This window comes from Capricornis sumatraensis, chromosome 2 (assembly GCF_032405125.1).
Source record: "Capricornis sumatraensis isolate serow.1 chromosome 2, serow.2, whole genome shotgun sequence".
Taxonomy (NCBI): domain Eukaryota; kingdom Metazoa; phylum Chordata; class Mammalia; order Artiodactyla; family Bovidae; genus Capricornis; species Capricornis sumatraensis.
Window position 1 is genome coordinate 124,752,774 of NC_091070.1, and position 23,251 is coordinate 124,776,024.

Genomic DNA, 23,251 nt, shown 5'->3' on the forward strand with positions numbered 1-23,251 from the left:
AGAGAATTCTTTTTTCCTTCATTTATGATTTGGGCTTCCTAGGTGGCACAGAGGTAAAGCATCTGTCTGCCAATGTAGGCAATGCAGGAGACACATATTTGATCCCTAGGTTAGGAACATCCCCTGGCGGAGGAAAAGGCCGTCTGCTTCACTATTCTTACTGAAAAATCCTGTGGACAGTGGAGCCTGGCAGACTACAGTCCATGGAATCATCAAGAATTGGGCACAACTGAGTGACTGAGAAGCATGCATTTACTAATATGATTTGGCTTTTATAAATTCCTGGGTCCACTTCACTAGTGTAAATGTGTTGAAATTTCAGATCTGGGCGAATCCAGGAGTATCAAGGAAAAACTGACAAGGACTCTGAGACCCGTGCTTCCTGAAGCACTTCTGTCCCTGTGGGAAGAGGAAGATGGCTCTGAAAAGCATGTGGCTGGTTTTTCTGATGAGCTATGTAGTCAGCACTGAAGTCGTGGATGGTGAGTATCAGTCACGAAGCTGGAATTGAGCCTATGGTCAATGTTCTTTGCATGGTTGTAAGCCGTAGTGAAACCATCATCAGTTAAATGTAGATTATAATAATTATTTTGCAAATTTATTGTGAAGGGTGGAGGTAATGTATTTAAAGTACCTGTCACCTGGCAGTCAAGAAATGATAACTATAATTAGAACTACCCAGTGTTTTGTGCATTATTTTCCTGTTTGAACACATTGGGGGATTCCAGAACATAAAGTCTTCCAGAACATAAAGACTAGTTGGAGAGATGGCTCCAACACATACAGGCCCAGCATCAAGTATAAAGTCACATGTCAGGACTTCCCTTGTGGTCTAGTGGCTAAGACTCTCCGCTCCTAATGCAGGTGGCCGGGTTCAATCCCTGGTCAGGGAACTAACACCCCATATACTGCCACTTCGACCTGGCACAGAAAAATGAAGAAATAAACAAAAATAGGGCTTCCCTGATAGCTCAGTTGGGCAAGGAATCTGCCTGCGATGCAGGATACCCCAATTCAGTTCTTGGGTTGGGAAGATCGGCTGGAGAAGGGATAGGCTATCCACTCCAGTATTCTTGGGTCTCCCTTGTGGCTTAGCTGGTAAAGAATCTGCCTGCACTACAGGGCACCTGGGTTCAATCCCTGGGAAGCATCAAGTATAAAGTCACATGTCAGGACTTCCCTGCGGGTCCAGTGGCTAAGACTGCGCTCCCAAGGCAGGCAGCCAGCTTCAGTCCCTGGTCAGGGAGCTAAGATCCCACATGCTGCAACTAAGACCGGGCACAGACAAATAAATAAATAAACAAAAATAAAATATTTTATAAATAAAATACCAAAGTAACACATCTGTGAGGTAGTAAGCAACACCCTAGCATCTACCAGTGGAGAAAGCAGGGGAGGAAAGCTGCATATGTGAGCTAAGAATAAGTATCCTGACTGCTTTGACAGTCTGCAGAGGCCCTGCTGGTGTCGTGTGTGGTACAGGGAGTGAAGAAACTCACCTGAGCAGCACTTCTGTTGAGAAGAGGCCTCTTGAGAGGGCCCAGGGCTGTACATGACCCAGCACTTCTCCCAGCATGGATACCTAGGCCAGGGGAGAGAGTGACTGGAAGGAGATACAAAGAGAAGCAGGGTTCTTGGGGCCTCATGTTGGTGCTTGTGGCTGAAATCTGCGGGTCCAGCTACCAGCTCTCTCGACCATCTACGGCCATTCAGGACCTGGGGAACTCAACCACTTTCTCTGGAATGTCCTAGCATGTGAAAGACTGGGAGAGGCTGCCCTCAAGCTCCCCCAGCGGGTCGTGTTCCCCGGCCGTTTCTAATCAATAGCCTGGGTAGTTAGTGCCTTGCTGCTCTGGTTCTGGTCCCCCTGAGGGGGCTTGAAATTTGCCCTAACTGTGCCGTGGAGAGTGAGCTGTCCAAGAAGCGGGGGGTGGGGGAGGAGAGACAGCGAGGGAGTTTGGGATGGACATGTACACACTGCTCTACTGAAAATGGATTAACAAGGACCTACTGCACAGCACAGGGAACTCTGAGCGACGTTATGTGTCGGCCTGGATGAGAGGGGAGTTTGGGGGAGAATGGATGCACATATATACACATATATACACACACACACATATATGTATGGCTGAATTCCTTCACTGGTCACCTGAAACTCTCACAATATCGTTCATTGGCTATACTTCAATAGAAAACAAAAAGTTAAAGAAACAAAACAAAAAACATCCTAACTAGGTACTCTTTTCAAAACATATTACATGGGTTATAATGATAATGTGATTATTTTGATAGCTACAATTTATTAAGTAGTTACTATGTTTTGACAATTTCTAGACACTCAGTGCTAATCATTGTTCATGCATTATCCCACTTAATCCTTCCAACAACCCTATGATTCAGTGTATAAACAAGAAAACCAAAACTAAAAGAGTTTAAATAATATTCCCAAGGGCACACTTCTAGTAAGTGGTGGAGTAAAAAGACTATTAGTCATCCAGGTGGGATGTTAGGAGCCAAAACCTCCTGCTACTGCAAGTGTTTGGATGAGGGGCTCTAGGACCATGAGTGGCGGGATCAAGGTTCTAGGGCTTCTGGGCACTGGCTCCTCTCCCAGGTCCCTTCTCATTCCCCATGAGTGTCTTCAGTAGGTTACTTCACCCCTGAAGAGGTTTTCTTATCTGTCCAGTGGGCATATACATCCTTATTACTTAGGAAAGCTCTGGTAATTACACAAGGCAATCTAAATGAATGTATTTGGCCCACAGAGGTTTTTTAACAAATAAATTGAGCCTAATGACTACAGTGCTGCCAACTTGGTGGCTCAGACGGTAAAGAATCTGCCTGGGTCAGGAAGATCCCCTGGAGAAAGGAATGGCAACCCACTCCAGCATTCTTGCCTGGAGAATTCCATGGGCAGAGGAGCCTGGCAGGCTACAGCCATGCGGTTGCGAAGGGTTGGACACGACTGAGGGACTAACACTTTCACTTTCAATGACTATCATGACCGAGAGCTTCTATTTAGAGTCAGACCATCTTGGGTGGTCCAATCCTGTCTCTGTCACTTATTTGCTGTGGGACTCCAGGACATGACAACTCTCTGCCTTTGTTGTCTCCTCTGGAACTGAAGATAATGACAGTCTACTTCACGGGGTTATTATGGGGGTGACTCGAATGCCTGGAACAGCTCCCGGGACATAGTAAATGCTCCATGAAGTGGGAGGTGGTGGAAGGCAGAGCGGCAGCCCCAGCAGCGCAGCACAGTTTGCCCCTCCAGGAGCTCACGCGTCTCCGTCAGGGAGCCACGGCCTTGGCTGTAGCATCGTGAGGTGAGTGGTGAGGTGAGGGAGGAGGAAGGAGAGGAAAGAAGGAGACAGACAGTCATCAACACACAGCGACTCAGGCACAGAGACCAGCAGAAAGTTAGTGAGCGACAGAGACACCAGGGCGAGTGGGAAGAGAGCAAGAAACAGAAATACACGGAAAGGCTCAGAGAGACACAGAGAGGCACAGAGGGAGCCGAACAGAGCGACGTGGACAGAAACAGAAGGACACTCAAACAGACACGGGGCAGGGAAAAAGAGAGTACTGGTGGCCCGGCTTTAAGCATGATCCAAGTGTGCTTTGCCCTGACCCCCTCTAGGTCCTCCAGTGCGCCGCTGGGAGCTCTGCTCTTACTACCTGGATTCAGGAAAAAATTAAGTGCCTGGTGGTGGAGAATCTGTACTAATGCATTTGCCCACAGGATGCCAAGCAGAGTCACTTCAGAGTTCGAAACAGAAATCAGGGGGAACTGAACGAGGAGCACCTGGTGTGAAACAAGGGGCCTTTATCCTCAGACTGGAGTCAGAGACGTGGCCTCTTTCCTTCCACCTCTTTCAGAATCTTTTCACCAGTGTTCAGTGGAAAAGCATGCAGCGTAATCTCTCTGCAGACTGTTCCTTACTGAAATTCAAGCCTTTTCATTTGGAGTGGTAATCAGTGGTCAGCCTTCTCCTTAAGAAGATCAATTTTTACTCTAAGAGTCCAGGATGTCTTTCACTGTCTTTCCCCCTGATAAAATAACCAAGGCATCCCAACCCTCTAATGATTTTCATTGCCATATTTCCAATTTCTTGGTTTTTTATAAAAGCCAAAGTTGACAGGTTTGATGGCAGGAATACAGATTGGTAAGTTAGAGAACTGAATCTGAAAAGAGGCTTTTCCACCTCCCTGTGTGATCTTAGAAGGGTAGCCACCCAGCCTGTTTCCTCACCTCCCTAAGATACATATGTAGTACAAATAAACCCCTTAGCACAGTGCCTGGTGGCAAGGAAGCACTCTGCACTTGGAAGCTGGTGGTGCAACAGGAGAAGCAACAGTGGCATAAAGGTGTTCTTTTCATCTAACATCAAATGCTGATGCTCCTGTTCCTAAAGGTAGTAGAAGTTAAGGTATTTAAGCATATGAGCTTCTATGCTGCTGGTTCCTGATACATTTGAGGTACCCCCTTTGTTACCCAATTTGACTGCTTGTTGCTTAGAAAGGAAAGGTACTTGACTCAGAAAAGCTGGCAATTTAGGGAGAAGGTGAACTTGTGTCCAGAGGCCAACTCCAGAGATTCTGCTCAGCCTTGACGATTTTTAAAGGGGAGAAAGAGAGAAGAATCTTAATGAATTTTTGATGCAGGAAATTGGATTCTGCATTATTCCCCACTGTGTGCAGACTGGTTGAATATTCCAGTGTCATCTTGCCTGCATGATCTGCCTGCAGGATTGAGAAGGGGACTATTAAGGATAGAGCCTCTTAATGAGTGTGAAAGAGGAGAGTGAAAAAACTGGCTTAAAACTCAACATTGAAAAAACTAAGATCATGGCATCCAGTCCCATCGCTTCATGACCAATAGTTGGGAAAAAAGTGGAAACTGGCAGATTTTATTTCTTGGGCTCCAAAATCACTGCAGATGGTGACTGTAGCCATGAAATTAAAATATTCTTGCTCCTTGGAAGACAAGCTAAGAAAACCTACACAGCATATGAGAAAGCAGGGACATCACTTTGTCGACAAAGGTCTATATGGTCTAAGCTATGGTTTTTCCAGTAGTCACATATGGATGTGAGGGTTGGACCATAAAGAAGGATAAGCACTGAAGAACTGATGCTTTCCAACTGTGGTGCTGAAGGAGATCCAACCAGTTAATTCTAAAGGAAATCAACCCTGAATATTCATTGAAATGACTGATGCTGAAGCTGAAGCTCCAATACTTTTCATCCTCATTTGAAAAGACCCTGATACTGGGAAAGCTTGAAGGCAAGAGGAGAAGGGGACAACCGAGGATGAGATGGTTGGATGGCATCAGCGATTTGATGGACATAGTATGAGCAAGCTCTGGGAGATGGTAAAGGACAGGGAAGCCTGGTGTGCTGCAGTCCATGGGGTCACAAAGAGTCAGACATGAGTTAGTGACTGAACAACAACAACATTTTTTAATTGCTGAATTCTTCATTTTAACTTCTTTTTATCTAGGAAAACAATCAGCAGTTTAGATAAAGCATAGTATGCATTCAGGAGAGCATAAGTCAGGAGTTAGGTTAAATTGTCTAATGATTTCATGCCTATAATTAGGCTCTCTCAAGGTTAAACAGAGGGCTTCCCAGGTGGTGCTAGTGGTAAAGAAGCTGCCTGCCAATGCAGGAGACATAAGAGATGCAGGTTCGATCCCTGGGTCAGGAAAATCCCCTGGAGGAGGGCATGGCGATCCACTCCAGTATTCTTGCCTGGAGAATCCCATGGACAGAGGAGCCTGGTGGGCTACAGTCCATGGGGTCACAAAGAGAGTCAGACACGACTGAAGTGACTTAGCACACAGGCAAGGTTCAGTTCAGTCCAGTTCAGTTCAGTCACTCAGTTGTGTCTGACTCTTTGCAACCCCATGAATCACAGCACGCCAGGCATCCCTGTCCATCACCAACTCCCGGAGATCACTCAAATGCACGTCCATCGAGTCAGTGATGCCATCCAGCCATCTCATCCTCTGTCGTCCTCTTCTCCTTCTGCCCCCAATCCCTCCCAGCATCAGAGTCTTTTCCAATGAGTCAACTCTTCGCATGAAATAGCCAAAGTACTGGAGTTTCAGCTTTAGCATCATTCCTTCCAAAGAATTCCCAGGGCTGATCTCCTTTAGAATGGACTGGTTGGATCTCCTTGCAGTCCAAGGGACTCTCAAGAGTCTTCTCCAATACCACAGTTCAAAAGCATCAATTCTTCAGTGCTCAGTTTTCTTCACAGTCCAACTCTCACATCCATACATGACTACTGGGAAAACAATAGTCTTGACTAGACAGACCTTTGTTGGCATAGTAATGTCTCTGCTTTTCAATATGCTATCTAGGTTGGTCATGATTTTTCTTCCAAGGAGTAAGCATCTTTTAATTTCATGGCTGCAGTCACCATCTGCAGTGATTTTGTAGCACAAGAAAATAAAGTCTGATACTGTTTCCCCATCTATTTGCCATGAAGTGATGGGACCAGATGCCATGATCTTCATTTTCTGAATGCTGAGCTTTAAGCCAACTTTTTCACTCTCCTCTTTCACTTTCATCAAGAAGCTTTTGAGTTCCTCTTCACTTTCTGCCATAAGGGTGGTGTCATCTGCATATCTGAGGTTATTGATATTTCTCCTGGCAATCTTGATTCCAGCTTGTGCTTCTTCCAGTCCAGCGTTTCTCATGATGTACTCTGCATATAAGTTAAATAAGCAGGGTGACAATATACAGCCTTGACGTACTCTTTTCCCTATCTGGAACCAGTCTGTTGTTCCATGTCCAGTTCTAACTGTTGCTTCCTGACCTGCATATAGGTTTCTCAAGAGGCAGGTCAGGTAGTCTTGTATTCCCATCTCTTTCAGAATTTTCCACAGTTTATTGTGATCCACACAGTCAAAGGCTTTGGCATAGTCAATAAAGCAGAAATAGATGTTTTTCTGGAACTCTCTTGCTTTTTCCATGATCCAGCGGATGTTGGCAATTTGATCTCTGGTTCCTCTGCCTTTTCTAAAACCAGCTTGAACATCTGGAAGTTCACGGTTTGCGTATTGCTGAAGCCTGACTTGGAGAATTTTGAGCATTACTTTACTAGCCTGTGAGATGAGTGCAATTATGCAGTAGTTTGAACATTCTTTGGTATTGCCTTTCTTTGGGATTGGAATGAAAACTGACCTTTTCCAGTCCTGTGGCCACTGCTGAGTTTTCCAAATGTGCTGGCATATTGAGTGCAACACTTTCACAGCATCATCTTTCAGGATTTGAAATAGCACCACTGGAATTCCATCTCCTCCACTAGCTTTGTTCATAGTGATGCTTTCTAAGGCCCACTTGACTTCACATTCTAGGATGTCTGGCTCTAGGTGAGTGATCACACCATCTTGATTATCTTGGTCATGAAGATCTTTTTTGTACAGTTCTTCTGTGTATTCTTGCCACCTCTTCTTAATATCTTCTGCTTCTGTTAGGTCCAGACCATTTCTGCCCTTTATCGAGCCCATCTTTGCCTGAAATGTTCCCTTGCTATCGCTAATTTTCTTGAAGAGATATATAATCTTTCCCATTCTGTTATTTTCCTCTATTTCTTTCATTGATCGCTGAGAAAGGTTTTCTTATCTCTCCTTGCTATTCTTTGGAACTCTGCATTCAGATGTTTATATCTTTCCTTTTCTCCTTTGCTTTTCTCTACTCTTCTTTTCACAGCTATTTGTAAGGCCTCCCCAGACAGCCATTTTGCTTTTTTGCATTTCTTTTTCCGTGGGGTTAAAGGCAAACAAAATGGGCAAACACTAAAGGGCAAAAGAGATATTTTCACATTGAACTTTTCTTTCTGTGCCTCCACTAGGTTGGTAATTGTCCATCACTCACAGGTACAAAGCAGAGCACAAGCGAAGGATCTGTGTCAACAATGAGCGTCATGTTCCAAGCTGGAGCTGGGCTGCTGCACGGGAAGCTGTGTTTCACTAGGGCCATAAGACCAGGCTGTGAACACCCTTGAATGCCCAACTGAGTGGAGAGCTTATCTGAAAGCAACAGGAGATTTGTAGGAGAGGAGATTTGTAGGCAAAGAATGAAGTAGAACAGGGCTTCCCTGGTGGCTCAACAGTAAAGAATCTGCCTGCAATGCAGGATACAGGGGTTCAATCCCTGGATTGGGAAGATCCCCTGGATCAGGATATGGCAACCCACCCCAGTATTCTTGCCTGGAGAATTCCATGGACAGAGGAGTCTGGCAGACCTTAGTTGATGGGGTCTCAAAGAGTTGGACATGACTGAGGGGCTAACACACACAATAAAGTAGAACAGACGTAAGAATTAAAGATTTTAAAATTAAAAAAAAAAAGTGAGAAGAAAAATAAATAAAGTAGAACAGAAGCGTAAGGCAAGCAAGTGACAGCACCGTCATCTGCCTGAGGAGAGAGGAGAGGCTATGTGACCACAACAGTCCGTGGACATGCACTGGGGGTGGAAAGACTCCTGCACGCATCCTCAGCACTACCGCACAGCCACACTGGCACAAAGTCCAAACTTACTAGCTCAGCATGCCCTTCATTACCTGGGTCCTCTGCATTTCCAGCAGTTTCAGTGGCGTGGCCCATTCATCAGTCCACTAGCTGAAAGAGTTTGTGCTTCTCTCTGAATCATGGTTTCCCTGGCCTCTGGGCCCTGACTCTCTCCTTCTGTTTTCTATAGTGGTTGCCTGACAGATCCTCTACACATTAGGCAAACCGAAGCGTTTGCTCTTCCTGCTGCCATTTCTCTGCACACCCACCCCCTTAGCCTAAAATGTTCCCCTCCCCTGGCTACTGACTTACAGCCCCCCATTCTCAAGTTCCTGCCAAGTTGCCATCTAACTGGTCATGCATTCCCCTAGATAAGAAGGAAAAACCCACTTGCTCCCTATGATGCCTAAAACTACCAATTTATGCTCCTCATCCACTCTTGTGATCTCTTAAATTATATCTGTTTGATCTTGCTACCAGCGTGAGGATTCTACCAGTTGCTGAGGACGTTTATTCCAATTACATATTCCATTATTGAGGAGGTTAGCACAGAGATGGGCTTGGAGGACCACTGGGTCCATGGAAAATAGTCCTGAGCTAAAACATCATTGATTGCTCGAACTCCATAAACCCCTACTTGACTGGCAGACATTAGTGATGTTTGGGTTCTCCTGAAATCTGTGTCAGTTCAGAGCCAGTGTCCAGTATCCTCAAAGATCTGATTATCTCCTTTTCCCCAATGCTGAAGTACTCTGGTGAAGGACCACAGCCCCTTCTGGAGATGCTAGGAGAAAGGTGAACAGTATAAAAATGTGGCAGCAGAGAGAGAGCCTTCCTCCAGGACGCTCAGCCTCTCCTCCTTCAAGGGGACCTGGGTCTTACACTGGCTAAGGTGGTGAATTGCTTTTTCTTTCCTTTATAACTTGTATTTTCTTTTGTTTGTGCACAGCCTTTGTCCTGAGACCTAGCTGTGCTACCGGGTGGTTTTACCACAGGTCGTATTGCTACGGATACTTCCGGAAGCTGAGGAACTGGTCCGAGGCTGAGGTAAGAAATCTGGCTCACGCTCAGAGAGGTGTCTCTAGAGCAAGGGAACAGCTGAAGCTCCAGGTGTCATTCAGCTCAGAGCCAAGGGTCCTTCCCTGGTGTTCCAAGAAGTCAGCTGGCAGGTGAAGTGGAGAGAAGAGGGTTACCCCTTCAACTCCTCTAATGTTGTAAGCATCGATGGAGCACATCGAGGGGCAAAAGGCGGAAGTAGTGACATATTTCCTCTTTGGGGGCTCTGAAATCACTGCAGTGGTGACTGCAGCCATGAAATCAGAAGACATTTGCTTCTTGGCAAGAAAACTATGACAAACCTAGACAGTGTGTTGGAAAGCAGAGACATCACTCTGCCAGTAAAGGCCCATATAATCAAGGCTATGTTCTTCCCAGTGGTCATGTACAGTTGTGGTTGTGAGAGTTGGACCATAAAGAAGGTGGAGCACCAAAGAATTGATGCCTTCGAACTGTGATGCTGGAGGAGACTCCTGAGAGTCCCCTGGACAGCAAAGAGATTAAGCCAGTCAATCTCAAGGGAAATCAACCCTGAATACTCATTGGAAAGACTGATGCTGAAGCCGAACTTCAGTATTTTGGTCATTTGATGCCAACAGCTGACTCATTGAAAAAGTCCCTGATGCTGGGAAAGATTGAGGGCAGGAGGAGAAGAGGGCATCAGAGGATGAAATGGCTGGATGGCATCACTGTTGCAGTGGACATGAACTTGGGCAAACTTTGGGAGATGGTGAGGGGCAGGGAGGCCTGGCGTGCTGCAGTCCATGGGGTCGCAAAGAGCTGGACACGACTGAGTGACTGAACAACGACAAATCGGTGGAGTGCATGCTACAGGCCCAGACCCTGGGGGTGCTGCGAAGGCATGAGAATGAACCAGAGACAGCCTCCCCTCGGGGAGTCCATTATCAGGGAAAAAGACAGAAGCACATTAAGCCAAAGAGGATGAGATGAGAAACTTACAGGAAGGACAACTTGAGTAGCTGTACAAGATTTACCAGCCTCAGAGCCACCTGACAGAGAGTGAAGCATTCCGAACACATGGAAGGCCTTAGTGTCCCCACAACTCAACAAATGCATTGGTTTTGTTTCACTGAGGCTTTCCTAAGAGATACCCAGGTAGCCAGTCAGAGTAAGTTACCTTGGAATGTGAGGAGTCAGGGCTGCTGTGTCTCTGAATTGTGGTTGTTTGACTGGAGTGACTGACTGGGGAGACCAGTGGGGATATGGGGTACAATCTGGGCCCACAGTGGCCTCAGACGTGTGTACTGGCTGTCCCCAGAGAGCCCAAAGCTAATTTTACCAAAACAAAGAGGAAGATATCCGGGGAGCTTTGGAATAATACATGTGCTCAGTCACTTCAGTCGTGTCCAACTCTTCGTGACCCCATGGACTGTAACCGGCAGGCTCCTCTGTCCATGGGATTCTCCAGGCAAGAATACTACAGTGGGTTGCCATGCCCTTCTCCAGGGGATCTTCCCAACCCAGGGATTGACCTGCGTCTCCTGTGTCTCCTGCACTGCAGGCAGATTCTTTACCCACTGAGCCACCTGGGAAGCCCACGTGGGAAGTCCAAGTCTACATTGGAATAATATAGGTGTGCATTTAAATCACGCTTTGCCAGGCATTAGTTTGAGCTATACCTCGCTTTACCAGTTTTCTTCTGTAACATAGGGATAATGCTTTCACTCCATGGGGTTTTTGGGGTTGTTGCAAAAAACCTCTGGCACCTGGTAGATGCTCAGTTCAGATTTTCAAGGCAAAAACAATCCATAAGACTGCTACCGAGCCTTAGCAGAATTAACCACTTCTGAACCAGAGTGCAGAAAAGGTGTCAGGAAGGACTGGAGAAACTGACCCCACAGTGCTGTGCTTCTTGATTCCTAGCTATCTTAGTTCACAAAACTTCTGGAGGCAATGGAGCTGGCATGAAAATGACAGGTAAACCCAATCTCAGACTGAAGAAGCAGAGCTCTGGGTTCTAGCCATGTGAATTTACAGGGAAAATATCACTTAAACCAACTGAGCCTGTTTGCTCTTCTTTTCCAAGAATCTTTGTGATTGGTACACTCCCTAAATGTAGACTGGTAATCCAGCTTCCACACCTCACAAATTTGAAAGGCAAATGAAATTATGGATGTAAGAACATTTGGGTTTTGTAAAGTGGCTGGCACTTAGTGTGAGGACTGCTAAGTCACTTCAGTCGTGTCCAACTCTTGGCGACCCTTTGGACTGTAGCCCACCAGGCTCCTCTGTCCATGGGATTCTCCAGACAAGAATACTAGAGTGAGTTGCCATGCCCTCCTCCAGGACTAAATTATGATGAAACAGTAACCACATCTAATACTGAGCAAGTTCAAAGGCAAGCATTAGAGTAGCAACCACAGTCAAACCATGCTTTTATTAAATTAAGTTTTATCATGTAGGCAGATCCTGTAACAAAGCCCAGGAGAGCATAAAGTATGTGTCTCTGTCTGTCTGTAAAGTGTGTGTATATAAAATGATTTTTTCAATTGGGCAGTAAGTTTCTAGTTAGAGAATGGCACATTTTACAATCAGTGGTCTCAGATTTATTGAAGTGTATTACTATTATACATCATTATGACAGTTTCATCCTCGTAACGACTCCCCTGTGTAGCCATAATTATGTCCTCCAGAGGAAGAGAGGTACAGGGACTTGTCAAGGTCACATACACAAATGAGAGGCAAGTCCAGGACCCCAGGCACTTCCCCTGGCCCTAAAGCTCATGACCTGGCCTCGAGGAGACCTGGCACCTGTGACATTGTGCTTTCTCCCATGATGACAGGAAGTCTTCTGTGGGGTTTAGATCCTGAGAGGCGGTGGGGGCTGTGTGTGCATGCTGCTTGGTGAGCTAGGGTTCTGAGGTGAAGGCTGTGCTTTTCTTTCTTTGTTTTTTTTTTTCTAATTTTTCTTGAAATACAGTGGATTCACAGTATCCCAGCAGTTTCAGGTGTACAGCAAAGTGGTTCGGTCATACATATACCTCTATCAGTATATTCTTTTTTAGATTCTTTCCCCTTATAGGTCTTTACAAGATGCTGAGCAGAGTTCCCTGTGCTATACAGTAGATCCTTGCTGTTGATCTGTTTCATACATTGTAGTATGCATATTTTAGTCCCAACCTTCGAATTTATCCCTCCCCCTCTGACCCCTTTGGTAACCAGATGTTTGTTTTTTCATACTGTGAGTCTGTTTCTGTTTTGTAAATAAGTTCATTTGCATCATTTTTTAGATTCCACAAAGAAGTGATATTATATGGTACTTGTCTTTGACTTACTTCATTTAGTATGATAGTCTCTAGGTCCTTCCATGTTGCCACAAATGTTATTATTTCATTCTCTTCTGTGGCGGAGTAATAGACTCTGACAGAGAAGGCAATGGCACCCCACTCCAGAACTCTTGCCTGGAAAATCCCATGGGCGAAGGAGCCTGGTAGGCTGCAGTCCATGGGGTCGCTAAGAGTCGGACACGACTGAGTGACTTCACTTTCACTTTTCACTTTCATGCATTGGAGAAGGAAATGGCAACCCACTCCAGTGTTCTTGCCTGGAGAATCCCAGGGACGGGGGAGCCTGGTGGGCTGCCGTCTATGAGGTCGCACAGAGTCGGACACGACTGAAGTGACTTAGCAGCAATAGACTCTAATGCTGGGAGGGATTGGGGGCAGGAGGAGAAGGGGATGACAGAGGATGAGATGGCTGGATGGCATCACTGACTCAATGGATGTGAGTTTGAGTGGACTCCGGGAGTTGGTGATGGACAGGGAGGCCTGGTGTGCTGCAATACATGGGGTTGCAAAGAGTTGGAGACGACTGAGCGACTGAACTGAACTGAACTAAATAGTCCGTTATTTCTCAGCCCATAATGGACTGTTACTCAGCCATAGAAAAGACATACCATCTCTTCTTCATCCATTTGTCTGTAGATGGACATTTAGGGTGAGGGCTATGTTTTTAAACCTCATATCTCCTCCTTGCCCTCAGCTCGAGTGTCAGTCATATGGAAACGGAGCCCACTTGGCATCTGTCCTGAGTTTAAAGGAAGCCATCACCATAGCAAAGTACATAGGTGCCTATCAAAGAAACAAGCCGGTGTGGATTGGCCTGCATGACCCGCAGAAGGTAACCTCAGACCTGGCCCACTCGTGGCCCTGTGGGAAAAGCAGATAGACATCTCCTGTCTGGGAAATGGGCGCAGGCCCACTGGCAAGCGCACACACAACTGATCTTCAGTCACCTGCCTCCAACTGATAGAGGCCAAGGCTTCCAGGTTAGGGACAAAGCAATGTCCTCCACTTACAGACCTATCCATTTAGAGCCCTCTCAAATCCTTCCAAACACAAAAGTATCAGAGCCTTTCAAAAAAGGTTTCTGTAAGTATATAGGGGTATATACATATACAAATAAACACAGACACACAGAGTCTCATTATGAGATCCCGCTTAATTAAATTCCAATTAGATCTTGAGTTAAAGTGGAAAGCTTTCAGTTAAGCTTTTCACTAGATGTGGTCATGTGTTTTATGCCATCCTTAACTTTCTTCACTGGTCTTTTTTTTTACCCCTCTCAGTACCTCTTTGTGAAGTCTCTGTGTGGGACCTGCAATTTATAGATTCTTTGTAGGGCTTCTATGTTAACCAAAAAATGCACAAAGAATACAAGGAAAAAAATCCTGACTTTGTGTTTCTTAATAAACTTTGCTATAGATGTTACAGAGAATTTATACAATTAATTTTACATTGTTAGTATTCACACTGCAATCAACCAGTGCTCTCTCATTCAAAGACAGGATAAATATTTACATCTATTCTAACTGATTTTTATTTATTTATTTTTAATTGAAGGAATTTCTACCAGATTTTTTTAATTTTCTACCTTCATGACTGAGGCTAATAAACAGCCTAACGAATTGTGCAATGAGTGCATCAAAGAAATACAAATTAGAATAATGATATAATTTGACTTAGATTGCTAGATGTTTGCTTTGTCTTAATGAATATTTTTAAGATAAGGAGAAATTTCCCGGTAAATGACGGTATAAATTCCTACAACTGAACTGTTTTTGAAAAGCAGTTTGGAAATGCATTTGAATATCCTTGAAATATTCATGCCCCTTGGTCATTAATTCTACTTCTAGGATTTTAGTTTTAAAAAATAATTTTAAGTACAGAAACAGCTTTACAAATAAAATTGTTCATAGTGGTATTCTTTGCAGTAATCGTAAATTGGAAACAACATAACCATCAATCAATAGGAGAATTAGCAAGGTAAATTGTGGTACATTCTTACCATTAAAACATGTTTGAAAAGCAAAATACTACAAAATTGAATATATATGTTTTAATGGCTACCACATTTTTCAGTACATAAAAATATTGTGATAGATAAAAATGGTTACACCACAAGTAAATATGGTAAAATGTTAGTAATGTTGTCTTCCTGAAGGTTAAATGGAGTGACTTTTCTATTTTCCCTTCACACATTTCTGTGCTTTCCCAAGTTTTCCAGGGAAAGCTGTGTTTAAGGGGGCTGTGGTGACCATCTGGGCTGTGAGCAGGTGGGCAGACTTATGTGTACGTGTCTCCCATCTCCTGTCATTTGCAGAAGCATCGATGGCAGTGGGTCGATGGAGCCATGTCTATTTACAAATCCTTGTCTGGCGAGTCCGTGGGTGAGAACAAGTACTGTGCTGAGATGGATGCCAAGACCAGTAAGTTCTACCACATCTCTCCCTGAACCTCAGCTCCTTCTCTTTCCTGTTAAGAGCAGAGCTGGACGTTGACTCCTCTTTGCAGCATTTCACACCAACAACTCCACAGGACAGTGGCCTTGTCCCAGACATTACTCTCTGGCCATTTGTGACCGTTTCACAATTTTTGCCATATCAGAGTACCAACCGTTCAGTTATCAATATTTTCTTTTACTCCAATCACTTTTTTCTTTTTTTTATTTTTCAATAACTCATTTTAACTGAAGTATAGTTGATTAACAATGTTGTATTAATTACTGCTATACAGCAAATGATTACATTCACTTTTTTTACATCCTCTTTTTTGTGTTTTTTTATCATAGTAAAAGTCACATAATATAAAACACACTATTTTAACCACGTTTAACTGTATAGCTAGTGGCACTAAGGTCATTCACATTGTTGTGCAACTCTCACCATCATCCATCTCCCAAATTTTTCACCTCTTTAAACTGAAACTCTGTCCCCATTAAACACTAAATCCCCCTTCCCTCTCCCCACATCCCTATCCCCACCCCCAGCCCTGGCCTCTACCACTGACCTTTCTGACTCTATGAGTTTGACTATTCTAGGTATCTCATGCAAGTGGAATCAAATAGTATTTGTCTGCACCCACTGTATATTGGAATGCATTTTTAAGATTAACTTAATACATGGCCTATGAGCAGACTGACCCCTCTTTTGTTCTCCCTGTGCTACGCAGTAGGTTCTCATCAGTTATCTATTTTAAACACAGTAGTGTATATGTGTCAATCCCAGTCTCCCAATCCATCCCCTCCCCTTTTCCCCTCTAGGTGTCCATCCGTTTGTTCTCTACATCTGTGTCTCTGTTTATCTTAAAATTCTGTCGTGTACCATGAGGGGGAAATATGCCATATTTGGGGAAACCCAGACTACAGGGAGCAAATATGTGTGACTGCTTTCAGGCTTCTTTATAGTCAGGGTTCCCCATAAGCCCTAGAAACCTCGCTTTGCCTGCATTCTTCGCTCATATTCTCCGAGTTTTATCCCAGAACATAGTGCCCAGAACCTCGGCTGCAGGCTGGGCACCGTCACTGCAGCCTCTTCAGTTCTCTTGCCTGCCTTCAAGCTTTGCTTTTCATGCTAATATGTTAGGGTTTTCAGCCTTGCTACAAATGCCGTTTGGGGTGGGTAATGATTTGTTGTGGGAGCTGCCCTGTGCATTGTAGGGTTAGAATTCCCTAGTCACTAACCAGCAGATACCAGCAGCACACACACACACACACACACACACACACACACACACACACATACACACACACACACAGTTTGTAACAACCAAAAATGTCCGCAGACTTTGCTAAATGTCCCCTGAAAGTGTTGTTTGCTCAGTCATGTCCAACTCTTTGCAACCCCATAAACTGTAGCCTGACAGGCTCCTCTGTCCTCGGAATTTGCCAGGCAAGAGTACTGGAGTGGGTAGCCGTTCCCTTCTCCAGGGACTCTTCCTGACCCAGGGATCGAACCCACATCTCCTGCATTAGCAGGCAGATTCTTTACCATCTGAGCCACGAGGAAAGCCCTAAATATCCCCTGGGGGGACAAAATCACTCCTATGTGAGAACCACGGCTAATAAGTGACATGAAAAGGAAACAGAATGTCAAAGATGTAAAAGATGCTTGATCTGAAAGAGAACATCCCAGTGTGTTTAAAAGGCCTTCATAGTGTCACCAGGATTTCCCCACTAGCCAGGGGTTGAGCCTGGGCAGGACGGAGGACTCAGGTACTGGGGCTTAGGTAGAAAGGGATGTGGAACAGGTTTACTATTGTCTGAAGAATAAAGGTTATATGCAAAAACTTTCTGACAGCAAAGTGATGAACATGTGGAGACAAACTTTGAGGTGAACGCTAAGCAAAGCTTCAGAGGTCTAAGTGGGTCATATCACAGACCAAGGAGGCACTTTTCACAGTCTCGAAGGGACTACAGCTGCTGTTTAAGGAATGTCATCTCTGATGGAAGGAATACACCAAGACCAATATGTAGAAATTTACCAAAATGTAAATTTCTATCCAAGCTAAGGAAAATATTCTCAACAATCAGCACAGTCCAAAAATATAATGAGCTTCCCTAGAAAGTAGTGAGAAACCCATCAGTAAAGCTAACCAAGCAAAAGCAGACATTGTGGTTGATATTGGGGCTTCCCTGGTGGTTTAATGGTAAAGAACCTGCCTGCCAATGCAGGAGACATGGGTTCGATCCCTGGGTTGGGAAAATCCCCAAGAGGAGGAAATGGCAACCCACTCCAGTATTCTTGCCTGGGAAATCCCATGGACAGAAGGAGCCTGGCGAGCTAAGTTGGACATGACATGCATGCATGCGCTTGTTATTGCAGCTGCAGCATTAAAAAAGAGAAAGGCAAATACTGCATATTAATGCATATACATGAAATCTAGAAAGGTGTTCTGATGATCCTATGTGCAGGGCGGCAAAGGTAACACAGACACAAAGAATAGACTTTTGGACTCAGTGGGAGAAGGAGAGGATGTGATGATTTGAGAGAATAGCATTGAACCAACCATATGCATTACCATATGTAGAATAGATAAGCAGTGCGAGTTTGATGCATGAAGCAAGGCACTCAAAGCCGGTGCTCTGGGACAACCTAGAAGAATAGTGTGGGGAGATAGGTGGAAGAAGGGCTCAGGATGGGGCTGCTGCATGTATGCCTATGGCTGATTCATATTGATATATAGCAAAAACCATCACGATATTGTAATTATCCTCCAATTAAAATAAATAATTAAAAATTTTTAAAAAGCATTAAAAAGAGACTCGTGGCACATGACAGTCAGCTAAGGAATGTTTTAATAATATGAATTTTGGGGATTGCTTCAGACTGACAGCATCAGAATCCCTAGGGCTGGATGCCAGACCAAGCTCCAGGGAACCGTGGCCTCCCAAGGTCCCTCCCATGATTCTAAGGTCTCAGTCAGAGAGAGTTCTCAAACAAAATCCTCACACTGTCAGTCTGTGTCCACATCAGCAAAGTTCCCAACAATGAAGTATCCTGTGTGTGTCGTCCACCTGAGAACACCAGGCCGCAGGACACTCCTCTTCCCGTTCACTCAGCCCAGCTCTCCACTCTCAGGATACAGCCTCTCAGGGCAGAAAAGCTCAAGGAAGGAAGCAAGGGTTAGAAACTGGTGAAGGTAGAATTCAAAAGAGTATTCCCCGCAGCCCTGTCAATGTCACTTTACATTTATATAACAGATTTAGCTTCACCAGCTCAGGGGCTATATAGTTTGTTTAAGACTCATAAGATATAATATTAGTGTCCCTAATTACAGCCACACACATTGTGTGACTGAGCTTGTTCCTTTTTTCTATCTGTTTAGAAAGACCAGGACCCTCTGGAAAACTGTATTTCACAGTGTTTCCTGAGTTACCTACTGGTTCACCATGAGATATTGAGTAATGATAACTAGGGTTCTACAACCAAAAAATAAATTTCTTATTTAATATAGTTTAGGTCAAGGCCCTGGGCTCTGCATTCTGAATGCCTGGGGTAGGAGTCTAGTTCCTTCACTTAGCTGTGTGACCTTGACCAGATTCCTTACTTCTCTGTGCCTCAGATGCCACGCTGTACAGAGGGAAAAATAATACTAATCATTGTGGTCCTGGTGGTGGTGGTGGTTTAGTCATTAACTCCGGCTCTTGCGATCCCAAGGACTATATCCCACCAGGCTCCTCTGTCCCTGGGATTCTCCAGGCAAGAATGCTGGAGTGGGTTGCCATTCCCTTCTTCAGGGGATCTTCCCTAGCCAGGGATCAAACCCGGGTCTCCTGCATTGCAGGCGGATTCTTTACCAGGTGAGCCACCAGGGAAACCCAATATATGTCAGATGCTTATTGCTGTGCAGACTTGGCTTGTGGCTTTCATGGCCTGGAAGGGAGGCGAGTATGGTCTCCTACACCCCTCCCTGAACCGGCCCCTCTTTCATGCAGGAATGAGGGAGGAGAGACACTTTCCTAAGTTAGCGCCCACTGGGGAGCTTGGTGTGCTCCCCATGGTCATTTGAAGCTCGTGCCATGCTCTCTTTGCCCCACACTTTGGCAGTGCCCAGAATGTTTGTGTCTCCATCTCATTGACACTCTGTGGCCCCAGCTCTGGGCCGTATGGCTGAGGGAGTGGGCAGGACCTATCTCCTCTTCCTCCTGAGAACCAGGCACCTCACCTTGGTTTGCCTGGCTGCACCTCCATGCCCTCCCTCCCAGGCTCTTATCCCATCAACTTGACACACCCTGGTACCAGTGTCAGAGCCAGATCTACAAGTCAAAGCCAGGCAGACAGCCAGCTGGGGAGCAACTCATCGCTCAGTGGTAGACACACCAGGTTGGCAAGCCATTCTGTGGAGCTTATTTTCTGGAAGAAGAAAAACTGAACCTCTCCTCAAAAATACTTCAGTCCTTCCTGAGGCCTTCCTTTCTGTCCCCCTTTATACATAAGTGGCCCGTTGGGACATGGAAAGCAGCTTCCAATTCTGTGAACTTCAAATGGGAGCTTCATAGAGCCTCAGCTGTATTCCTTACAGCATCCTATTTCAAACAAGAAAAGACTCCTTCCCGCATCTTCATTTTCAACTGATGTATGTCAAGGTCCACGGGGCTCGTCAAGCTCTTATCTGCCAATATAGGAGATACAGGTTTGATCCCTGGGTCAGAAAGATCCCCTGGAGAAGGAAATGGCAACCCGCTCCAGTGTTCTTGCCTGGGGATTCCGTGGACAGAGGAGCCTGGTGGGCCACAGTCCATGGGGTTGCAAAAGAGTTGGACGCGACTTAGCGACTAAACAACAACAACAACAAAATGTCAAGCCCTGCCTTCCTCAAAAGCAGTGCTGGTATGGAGCGTCTGCAGTTGTGTGTGACGTTTAAGTTATTTTTCTTTTAGCCTGTCTTGGAGTTCTCCTGAGAAGCAAAAGAAAGAGAAGGTAGAGTGAGACAGACAGAGAGAGCATGTGGGATAGGGAAATTTATTTTAAGGAATTAGCTCATGGAGTTGTGAAAGTAAAAGTCACTCAGTCATGTCCGACTCTTTCTGACCCCATGGATTATACAGTCCATGGAATTCTCCAGGCCAGAATACTGGAGTGCATAGCCATTCCCTTCCAGGGGATCTTCTCAACCCAGGGGTCGAACCCAGGTGTCTCACACTGCAGGTGGATTCTTTACCACCAGGGAAGCCCTCATGCAATTGTTGGGGCTGGCAAATCTGAGGTTCACAGCACAGGTCAGCAGGCTGGATGTTCCTGCAAGTTGATGTTGCAGGCTTAAGGCTGCGAGTAGTCTGAATTCCTTCTTTTGGGGACCTCAGTCTTTTCTCTTAAGGCCTTCATTGATTAGATGATTACCAAGTTTGGGAGGGTAATCTGCTTTATGCAAAGTCTACTGATTTAAATGCAAATGAAAGTGAAAGTTGCTCAGTCATGTCCAACTCTTGTGACCCCACAGACTGTACAGTCCATGGAATTCTCCCCTCCACAATACTGGAGTGGGTGGCCTCTGAATCACATCTAAATAGAAAAATACCTTCACAGCAAAATGTAGACTGGTGTTTAAGCTAACAACTGGGCACTACATCCTAGTCAGTTCAGTTCAGTTTTGTTGCTCACTCGTGTCCAGCTCTTTGCGACCCCATGGACTGCAGCATGCCAGGCCTCCCTGTCCATCACCAAGTCCTGGAGTTTACTCAAACTCATGTCCATTAAGTTGGTGATGCCATCCAATCATCTCATCCTCTGTTGTCCCCTTCTCCTCCCACCTTCAATCTTTCCCAGCATCAGGGTCCTTTCAAACGAGTCAGCTCTTCGTATCAGGTGGCCAAAGCACTGGAGTTTCAGCTTCAGCATCAGTCCTTCCAATGAATATTCAGGACTGATTCCCTTTAGGATGGACTGGTTGGATCTCCTTGCAGTCCAAGGGACTCTCAAGAGTCTTCTCCAACACCACAGTTCAAATGCATCAATTCTTCGGTGCTCAGCTCTCTTTATAGTCCAACTCTCACATCCATACATGACCACTAGAAAAACCATAGCTTTGACTATTGACATCTTAGTCAAGCTGACACAAACTTTTGTACCCTATCCATGGGTCCAAGCAAAACACCCAGATAATGCTGATAAACTCAACACAGCAAGAGGGAGGGTTTAAATATCTGTTTATTTTCTTGCAGATTTTTTAACTTGGACCAGCAAAGAATGCAACGAGCGCCAACACTTCCTGTGCAAGTACCGACCCTAGAGCAAGAATCCAGATCCTTTCAACCCTGGCTCAAGGCCCTTTCTTCTTCCTTCTCTGCCATGATGCCTATCTGATCATTGTCTCGAAGAGTAAACATAGCAACTAAGACTGATGAAGCCCTTATTCCACTGACATTTTAAGCTCAGAGGCAGGGATGTCAACACTGGTACGACAGTGTCTTCTAGCTCTAAATGTTCACCCCACAATCCCTTTCCATAGTACTCTCTTTCTTCCTCCTCACCTCCACTGTCTTTAGCAGATGAGGGTGCCTCTCCCGCTGATGAAAGAGCCAGGTCTTTGGTCATCAGGGATAAAGGTTTGATGGCAAAAGAAGAAATTCAGGAAAAAGCCTCTTGCCCGCTTCAGCTTCTGCATTCTTCTACCCTCTCTCTATTGCCCTCACCCACCTCCTTAGCCATCTGCTTATTTTTCCATTTGTCATGGGAACATTTACCAGGAAAGTCTCTGCTAGGCAGATATAGACCATAAAATTTCAGGGCCATTTTTAAATGAATGGTTGTATGCAGAGAAGTTTGTTCTGTTCCAGTTCAGTAGCGATGAGAGTGAAAAGGTGCAATAAGACTCAGAAAACACACCCAAGCAGACAGATTCTGGTTTGAAGGTAGATGCTCAAGCAAGTCCAGGGGGGCCCTTGAGTCCCGATCTCGCCTTTGCCCATCAGGCCTCTTCCTCATGACCTTTGCCATGGGCGGGATTCTCCACACTGGCTCCCGGCACCCAAGTGTTTCTTCATTTCCTTCCTTCTAGTATTTGCTTTCCACCTCCTTAGCATAACTCCTCCCCAGCAGCAGCCATGGTTAGCTAGAGGAGAGATGGAGGTGGCACACTTGGACAACCTCTAAGCATGAGTGAGTGGGTGGGAGGTTGTTTCATTGTAAGCCCTGCAGCTTGCGAGGGGAGGTGACAGTCCAAGCAGGTGCAGGGGAGCTGACCTGGCCTTGGGTTCTCTTGTCTTTCCGGGTGCTGACAACTCATGTCTTGCTCACGTTGCCTTTTGAGGTTTGGGGTGGCGGCTCCAATGCTGAGGAGGTAATTTTTCCCTCCCTAGGTCAGGAATCTACTTGGCAATGTAAAAATGAAACAATACAGACTTGACAGTTACAGAAAAAGTGACTTTGGTGTGATCCCATTCCCGTTTCTTAGCAACAAACACGATCAGAGAGGAAAGGACTTGTGGCTTGGCCATGCAGTTAGGCTGTGTGGCCACTTGCTTCATCCACACTGCACTGCTGACCAGTGAACACAAAATTTACATCCCAACCTGAGGATGCTCCCTATCACCTAAACAGGCTAAGTCCATCTGCCAAGCGTGGACTGAAAGAAGAGAGCGGAAATGAAACAGAGCTTCAGCCCGACCCACCTCTCCCTGCTCTCTTTCCTTTCTCCGCCCTTTCTTCCATTGCAACCTTGTCACTGTTTTGGTTGCCAAAGAAAAACATCAGAAATGATGCATTGCTCCCCAGAAGCATTAAATAGCTTGTTCATACAAAGGATAAATCTTTTAATACTGAGAGTTCAGACAAGATGACAGGCAAATGGGAAAAGGTCATTCTTACAAAGCATGTAGTTAGCTTCAGCAAAAAGAAACCACCACCTCCCAAGAGGGTTCTGGGGCAAGTCTCTG

The 23,251-nt window shown here is 45.3% G+C and overlaps 1 protein-coding gene across 1 annotated transcript; it reads left to right on the plus strand.

Moving 5' to 3' along the window:
• The first annotated feature begins 415 nt into the window (after nt 1-415).
• REG4 (regenerating family member 4) lies at nt 416-21,606 on the plus strand. Its single transcript, XM_068966760.1, has 5 exons — nt 416-482; nt 9,471-9,568; nt 13,580-13,717; nt 15,200-15,305; nt 21,539-21,606. The coding sequence occupies exons 1-5, from the start codon at nt 416-418 to the stop codon at nt 21,604-21,606; spliced, it is 477 nt and encodes a 158-aa protein (XP_068822861.1).
• The last annotated feature ends 1,645 nt before the right edge of the window (nt 21,607-23,251 follow it).

What these genes read in the sequence shown, in the direction of transcription:
- REG4 (XM_068966760.1), top strand. Translation starts at nt 416, where the DNA reads ATGGCTCTGAAAAGCATGTGGCTGGTTTTTCTGATGAGCTATGTAGTC. An exon ending in GGAACTGGTCCGAGGCTGAG is followed by an intron (nt 9,569 to 13,579) that starts GTAAGAAATCTG and finishes CCTTGCCCTCAG; the next exon opens with CTCGAGTGTCAGTCATATGG. An exon ending in TGAGATGGATGCCAAGACCA is followed by an intron (nt 15,306 to 21,538) that starts GTAAGTTCTACC and finishes ATTTTCTTGCAG; the next exon opens with ATTTTTTAACTTGGACCAGC.